At 35.5% G+C, this 8,450-nt stretch overlaps 1 protein-coding gene across 1 annotated transcript in view; it reads left to right on the plus strand.

The window, feature by feature from the left end:
- Positions 1-3,468, plus strand: part of LUZP2 (leucine zipper protein 2) — a gene marked incomplete at its 5' end in the record, with an annotated part of 46,711 nt that extends 43,243 nt beyond the window's left edge. The window contains 2 exons of the mRNA XM_010294287.1: positions 2,600-2,677; positions 3,364-3,468. Coding sequence (XP_010292589.1) covers positions 2,600-2,677; positions 3,364-3,468 — 183 coding nt within the window. The remainder of the gene's footprint in view (positions 1-2,599; positions 2,678-3,363) is intronic.
- Positions 3,469-8,450: the final 4,982 nt, after the last annotated feature.

The raw sequence follows: 8,450 nt of genomic DNA on the forward strand, positions 1-8,450 counted from the left end.
AACAGTGTTCTATATGGCGTGTTACTTAAAAGAAAACAACTGCGAGTGAACAAATATGAAATGCTACAGACATAAATCTTCACTACCGTTTTCCTACCAAGATGACCTTTGTCTGGTCTATGAAAAGCGTATGACAGTTTAGTCACTTAGAAAGCATTGTTTTTATCATTAGCTTTTATTTTCTCTAAGGCAACATTTGTTTTTCTTCTTTCGTGTATGTCTTAAATGCTTAACCTATATTTTTATTAATTTTAATTAATATTTTTGGTTTCCTATCTCTTATGCATTGTCTTGGTGAAATAGGCTGCCTGAATTTTTTTTAGTATGTACAGTTAGAGTAAATTACGGATTTGTAAATGATTTTATATTTCATTAGCGTTATTTCTGTCCTCTTCATTACAGAACCTGAACTGTTCCTTTTTTGACCTCTAACATCTTTTGTCCTCAAGCTGCTCACCTAGAAGTCTCTGAAACCCTCAAACTTTTCTAAATGTGACTAAGCTGAAAACACTTTTTGAATTTAGCTCACTAGTAAATATATTAAATACAAGTTCTGCTAGCACCACACTTTTAAGTTTTTGAAGTATTAAAATTTTATTTAAAATTTCTACTGTTTGTCATCTCACTCTTCAGACTCTATCTAGAACATAAACCACCTCTTGTTTGGTTTTTTTCAGAAAAGGAGTAGGTGCTTAATCAATGGGGTTTGGGTTTTTTTATAAATACTACTCTGATTATTCCCTAGAGTGTAATATTAATTCAACTTTTATTAACTATTATGTGTAGTGGGAAAAATTGGAAGAGTCTCCACCATCAGTCACTTCAATCGCACCGTCTCCGAGCCTCACTCCCGTAGCTTCGACACCACTAAAACCCCTCCGAAGTACCGCAAAATCCCTGGCGGTAGCACGGCTCTCCAGAAGCTTTCGGGGGGAGGCAGCCGTCTCCTTCCCAAGTCTTTTCCTAACAACGTGTTTCGTTTTCGTAGTCACACCTGTTCATAGACCAACTCTGTTACAGGCGAGGGACTGTCAGAATTTCTCAAGTGCAAAAACTTAATGAATTTTCTTCCCCCTTGTCAATCTCGTACTTTTTAATTAACTCCAATCTAAGTCATTTCTGCTGAAAGGGTATTTACAAAATCTCTTGATACTTAATTTGTGTGTTTGGGTATTTTATTTCAATGTTCTCTGCTGAATGAGGTAATTTTTATCATGTCATGATATAAGCTGCTATAGGATGAATTCAAATTTACTTTCTGTTTTCTTAAGTCTGTCCAAAAAAATGCCTCAAAACATACCATTTAGAGATTTTTTCTCTTTTTTTTCCCGTGATTCCTTTGCTCTCCTAGACAGAAATAGCTTATTCTATCCTAGACCAATGTTATCAACCATAATATTAAAAATTAAATTAAAAATTGCAGAAAAGTCAGCAAACCTTGTAGTGGATATTATTGGGAGTTTCTGGTTGAAGGCATGTTTGCATTCATATTCCTATGAGCAAAGCTCACGGCCATATACAAATTGTTTTTTCACGTTTTTTCGTTAATGTGTTGTAATATGTCTGATGCACAAAAAATATTCTATCTAGGCTTCACTTAGCTTCAAAAATCTACAAGGGCTTATGCTAAACAAGAAACATTTCAGAGGAAGAGTTAGGTTAAAACTTAAAATAAAATTACTGTTATGTTGGAATGAGTCTTGATGACTTAAAACTTAAAAAAAACCCTAATTTATTTTCACTCCATTTAAATGTATTAGTTTTAATAACAAAACAAGTAGAGAAGTTCCAGTGTGATCACATTTTAAAGTAATGACCAAAGATTATCAATATTTTGCTGTATTTCACATTTTAATTTCTTCACCTATGGCATCCTTAATCCCACTCCTGAAGGGACTTTAATTACAGCAGAAATTCCAGTGCTGGGTAAATCTCTGCTTAAGACTCGTAACAGGAGATCTCTTTGGTTCAAAAATCTAGTGTAATTAATTTTATTTATGCTGTTCAACTCTGTTTTCCCTGATATTAAAAGGCATATTGGCAAAGAAAATGACATTATTGCTAGTATAAAATGTCAGCGATGAATCTAACAAGCTTTTCTGTGCCTTGAGAGTCATCTGACTTCCCATTCAGGGAGTTATTGTACATGTTCCCCACTCAGGGATTATTATACCTAAGAGATCTAGCAGTTTAGACAAGACAATAGTAATAGAGAAATCCGAACTGTAATGCTAGTTTTCGTCTGTTTGTTACTATTTTCACACCCGTAACAGACAATTATAATTACTTATCTGTTCCATGGGACCGCTGTAGGAATAAAGTTCACTATTTGTGGTGAGATTTAAAGATGAGAAAAAAAGCTAGATACGTATTAAGTTGTTAAACTTACAGACACATTAGACTATTACAGGGATGAGGGGAGTATGGGATTCACTTAGCTATGAAAACTTTGGTGTGTTCCATTTCATCAACTAGGCTAAAAACAAAACTGATTTGGGTTTTTTTTGGTTGGTTTTTGGTTTGTTTTTTTTTTTTAGAAAAAACATGAAGATCTTAGGAAAAAATATCAAATAGTTATCTCTGACATTTGTATTGGCAGGTTGGCAAGACGTGTTTGGGGAATCGCAATAATTCAACATCTCATTTGAAGACAGCGGGAACAGAGACGAGCTTTCAGGTATTCTGTTTCTGAGTAATTCTTGGGTTTTTATTAAAAGGTCTCTTAATGCAGGCAATTACTTTAAGTATATTTACGCATTCTATGCTAACGCTTTGGAACCAGAACTGCTTACTCGGTTCAGACTTTAATTGTACCTGATTGCAGTTCATGTGTTCAGAATGGCTTCTGGTTGGTAACGATTTGCAAACCTATTTAATACCTGAAGAACTGGACTATCCTAGTAGTCAAATGGCTTGAATTAATAACATGATGTCCATAGCCCCGGGAAAAGGAGAAGGGGGAGATTTCCAAAACAGTTATATACCTGTAATTACGTGAAGCTGTATGCAGCCATCTTGCCAACGGAAAGGTCTTAAGGGAGTTGTATATCTGAGCTCTTTATTTGATAGATCGAGAGAAAACCATAACAATCACCATAATCATACAGCAACATCAGACTTGTATGGTTATGCACTGTCAAAGATTGTTAAATATGCTTTTTTTCAGCAGAGATCAGAATCCTTCTCCAGACATAGTTGACAAATGTTGTATTCTGTTACAATAGTTTAGACTGGTACATCAGTTAAAACAGAAATACAGCTCTATTTGCGCTATTGCAGTGGATTTTTAACTTTTTTATTTGCTTATGTACGTGCATGCCATGTATACAGTGCTTACACTGATGCTGTTTTCACCTTCAACAGAAGTTGCACAGCCCTCCGTGGACTAAACCTGGAGATAAAAAATCACCTGAAAGAAATGAGAAAAAATATGAAGAGTCTGTTAGTACAAAAGAAAAAAAACTCTAAGCCCCGCTAATCTACATGAAAAATGCCCATCATTTGCTTCCATCTTCATATTCTTTTTAGTCCAGAGGCATGAAGTGGACCAGGTTTCTAAAGCATGCGTTTTCCACTGTTTTATGAATGTTTGTAAATTAGTCTAGAATAGACCATTTAGTACCTTTCAGCAATAATCCAAAATGGATGTTTGAAGAAATGCTTTGTAATACAGTCCAGTTTTTGAACTATTGTTCTACCTGATCAGTAACTGCATACTATAAATTATTTTCTTTGTAAACAACAGCCATTCTCAAGTATTTTCTCAGTCTATTCTATTTCACGTACCTTCATGGCAGATTAGGTTTTAAATCCAGTTAAGAATTAAGGGGCAGTTAACATGGGGAAAAAATATCTGTGTAAACAGAGTTGAAGTACAATACAACTCATAAGAGCAACTGTAAAAACGGAACAGCGGGAGTCTATGTATGCTTACCTTTCAGGAATACCATTTCAAATCTGCGTATTTAAACAATAAAAGGTGTTTGATTGATTGGGGTTTTTTTTTTTCTAACTGCCATCACAACTCGTCCTTTTTTCAGCACTGAAGCATTGACAGAAATGCAGGTTTAAAGGGATAGCGATAGAGTGAGTCACGGCTTTTAGGATTCAAGCAAAAATTTTTGCCGGTGGAACTGAATTAAAATTTTATAGCTTGGGTGTACCAGTCGTGGGAAGTCAGTTCTACCCCTTATGTTTGTGCTGATCTCACCAGGATTAATATACTTTAAATGGTAAAACACCACTTTGTCCGCTATAGGTGGCCCTTGGTCTCTACAGCAGAGGAGCGTTTTGGTTGGCGTAAGCTCTGTGACTCCTGGGGTTCTTCCAGTTCCTCATGGGTCACGTGCTCTTTTGACAACAAAGCAGAAAGGAAGGGAGGAAAAGGAAGAGAGAATCCTCTTGCTTCATTGTGTGTATTCATTATTGGTCTTAGTTAGGAATTATTATGCCTCGTTTTCCCGAGATGCAAATCTTTCAAGAACTAGTGCCTTAGGAACCGTTCATTGCCTGATGCCATGCTTTTATGCTTTCCTCTTGCATGAAGTGTTGTAACTTGTAAACTCCCACTCTTGCTTCGTTGTGTGTATGTCGTTATTGGTCTTAATTAGGAATTAGTATGCCTCGTTTTCCCGAGATGCAAATCTTTCAAGAACTAGTGCCTTAGGAACCGTTCATTGCCTGATGCCATGCTTTTATGCTTTCCTCTTGCATGAAGTGTTGTAACTTGTAAACTCCCACCTTCCTCTTACCACACACAGCAGCACATTACAGCTTTTACTAGATTGAAAGTAGTTTGCTTATATCAGTTTTCCTTCCTTTTGAATTGGTTTAAAAAGCAAATAGGCAAATCTTTTATTTGGTTTGGTGGTGCTCTCTGCTCCAGTTTTAGCTTTTAAGATTTTTTTCTATCTTTTAACTCATCTAATAGTTGTCTGTTCCTCACTGGTGTGAATAGTATTTCACCCTGACGTCTTGTAGATACTCCTCTACTCAAAGGTAGCTACTGCAGAATGGTAGGTTTCTTTGCCTGGAGGAATTTCAACATTTTTAAAAAGAAAAGAAACTCATGAGCTGACCAAATGATGGCAAAGTACTGCTCAGCAAAGTCACACTACTATCAAAGTAGATTATCCATGTTAAATGTCAAAAGAAGTGAAACCCTGGCTACAAAAATAGTCAGAAAAAAGATGTGGCTTTTCACACTTGATCCTAAAATCAATCATCAAATTGCACTTACCCAATACCAAATGAATTTGTTTCAGGCAGATGTGGGCCACGTAGCAGACATTTGCTACATTTCAGTTATAGCCACAACAAACCTGGCTGAAGACAGTCTGCTGTATTTCAAAATTTTCAGTGAGCCAGAGACTTGTGCTCCTGTCATACCTACAGCTGCCGCTAATTCCCAGTTATGTCAAAATCAACATTTCTTTGCATATGACACACCTTAATTGAAATATCTGAGGTATGGGTTGAAAAGGTCACTGCAACTGTTCCAGTCATCTGTCTAGAAAGGACATGGATCTTCAAGTACGAGTCCCAGAGGAATGAGGTGAACTGTCCTACCTGGCATTCGTTTCTCCTTTCTAAAGAATTCAGCAGTGCTGATAGTGTATCTGTTGTTATTGTCATAACTGTGTGTTACTGCTGCGTCGAGGGATGGCTTGGGCTTGATGTTCACAACATGAAAAAACTGCACCTTATAAATCAGCAACAATATAGCCTGCTTTTTTCTTTTTTTTTAACTTACATTAAACCAATGAATGGCTGAGTAGACCTCTGCTTTCTGTGAATGCACATCATTTAATTGGTATTTCACCACCAGATAATTAATGTAAATCTATTTACCGTCAGAAAAAGACAAAACGTTGGGATGGGTAGAGCGTTGTGAGGTTATTTTTTGGGTTTTGTTTCTTTTTCCCAAAAGGTTTATTGTCAGAAGCTTTCCTCTAGCCATGGGATCGTGGTCTGGGATATGTTTTCATGCACGTATATTTTCACTTTTTTATGTCCTTTTTCCTAAATGACGGTGAAGGTCAGGTGAGACAGGACTGAATAAAGCCATGTTAGTGGGGAATATTAATCCTCCTGTTTTGATTAAAGCTGTAGAAATCAATTATGTCTGGTCTGAGGATTACTTGACTACCTTCAGATGGGACATTGATTGCCACTCGTTTTCAGTGTGATTAACAGTTTCGCTTCCTGACGATGACGACTGGGGGAATCCCTGCTTATCTTCGTACCTACAATTTTTAGAATAATCTGCATAATGATACAGAATTAAGAAAAATAATGATGGATAAATTAATATTTTATTTGTATATGATGTATGTATATCTGATATGTTTTGTAGGTATGGCTTAACGAATATTGCTATTCTGAAGATTTTAGTCTTCTACTGAGAGGTTGGTACACATTGAAAGTGAAATATATGCTTGACGGTTGTATCTTGGAGAACTACAGTGCAAAAACATATGAACATCTTTTCAGGTTGAGAGGAAACTTCTTTTCAATTTATAAGTGGAAAAAAGAAAAAGCATATTTTGGAGAGGACACTGGGATGTATAAGAGTTTTTGTAGTACAAGTCAAGCAAAAGAAAAAAAAAAAAACACCAAAAACAAAAACCAGGAAAAAAAAAAAAGTCATGACAATGCTTCCAAGCATTAACATTGCTCGTCACTAGCGATGGTGTGTATGTTTTCCCCCGGTGGATCAATAACCCTTCTTTCAGTCCAGCCCTGAGCGTAAGTAGTTTCACATCCCAGCGCTGGGATAAGGCTAAACAGACCTTGCTATTTCCTCTGATTTGCAGTTACTCGGTATTATGAAGAACATGGTCATAATGGAACTTCAATGTACACAATTTAAGCCACAGTCGTACTTACTCAGTCTCTCGAGAATACTCTAAAACCTTTTTATTATGAGGTTCAGAGAGAACCATGTCACTGGGGCTGTTTCCCTGTGCAGACCCGTCATACCACAGGGCAGCACATCTTAAGAACGTGTTTTGTAATTCCATGCAGTCGCCTGGCAACCAGGTCATGGACCATATCCTTCTCTTTGCAAATAAGGCTTACACATAAGGAGACAAAAGGTTTTCCTATCAGATATTCTAAAGTTTAGCAGCTAAAAGCAATTTAATTTCCAGTTTAATAGCATGCCAAACATATTCCCTTTTATAAGAGTATGAGATGGATTTTAGATAGTTTCAAACTTTAAATTTCCATTTTAATTTTACTTTTGCGAACTAGACTACTCTGAATTAACCTCTCTATCCAGCTGTATCTTTGTGCATACATATTTGTAAGAATACATGCATAATATATATCTGCATAAACATAAATTTACATGTAAATATACATACGTGTATATAAATTAAAAATTCTGGAGTAAAATTTAATCCATGGTCAGATTTTACTGTGCATTATGAAATTTTTAACTAAGAGGTGTTCACTTTACCGAATGACAAAGATCACAGCAATGCCTATTTACAAAAATAGAACACTAAATTCCTCTAATCTTCATGTTGAAACGTTATAAAAATGCTTAACCTATTTGTGTATAAAATGGTTCATTTTCTGCAGTGGAACATGATAGCTAATTTTGCTTGAGTTAATTTAATTAGATTTTATTTCTGTTATAATCAACAGGATGCATAAAACTAAGTCTTGATACTTCCCTGCTTAAGAAGGGGAAGTTGTTGGCCTTTCATACTGAATTTTACGTACAGACAGCATTTTTCACTCACAATACAATACAATAACCTGTGAAGTTCATAATTTTTTTTCAGAAATAATGGGCTATGAAAAAACAAAAATTACAATGGCAGTCCAGTTCAGATGCATATGTTACAACGTGGTCAGAAGGACCGACTTTTCCATTTAAAAAATTTCTTTCGATATGAACGGAGGATGCTCTCACTGAGCCTTAGAACATTAAAATTAAGGTACGTTGACTTCTGTCTCTCTGTCTGACCTTGTGGCTTTGGGAAAGCTCTCTCTCACTTCTGTAGATACAAATGATATAGAATCATAGAACAAACTTGTATTGTGTATGGTGTGTATAATACACTACTTTCTATAATGTGAATATATCAATATGGGATAAGAAAGGTTAGTTTTTTTTAAGGCAGATTGTTAGATTAAAAAATGTTACAGAAGCGTATGAAATATTAGCACATTTTCTTTGCTTGTTGGAAAAAAATTCAAATTTGATTTCTTAAAGGGAAGCTCCAGAAGTAGGTGGATATCTGGAAAAATCTCAAACCAGTTAATAATAGCTAGAAATATCTATTTTATTTGTCTGTCTTGTAATTTATGTATTTTTAATATTCTTTTCTGATGACAAGGTGTCTATAAGAAAAATTACCTTTTTTGGCCCCACTTAAAAATGCAAAAGAAAACCATTTAATGATGAAAATAGATAGCAAAGTCTGCATTTGCAATCC

Source organism: Phaethon lepturus, unplaced genomic scaffold (assembly GCF_000687285.1).
Source record: "Phaethon lepturus isolate BGI_N335 unplaced genomic scaffold, ASM68728v1 scaffold1969, whole genome shotgun sequence".
Taxonomy (NCBI): Eukaryota; Metazoa; Chordata; class Aves; order Phaethontiformes; family Phaethontidae; genus Phaethon; species Phaethon lepturus.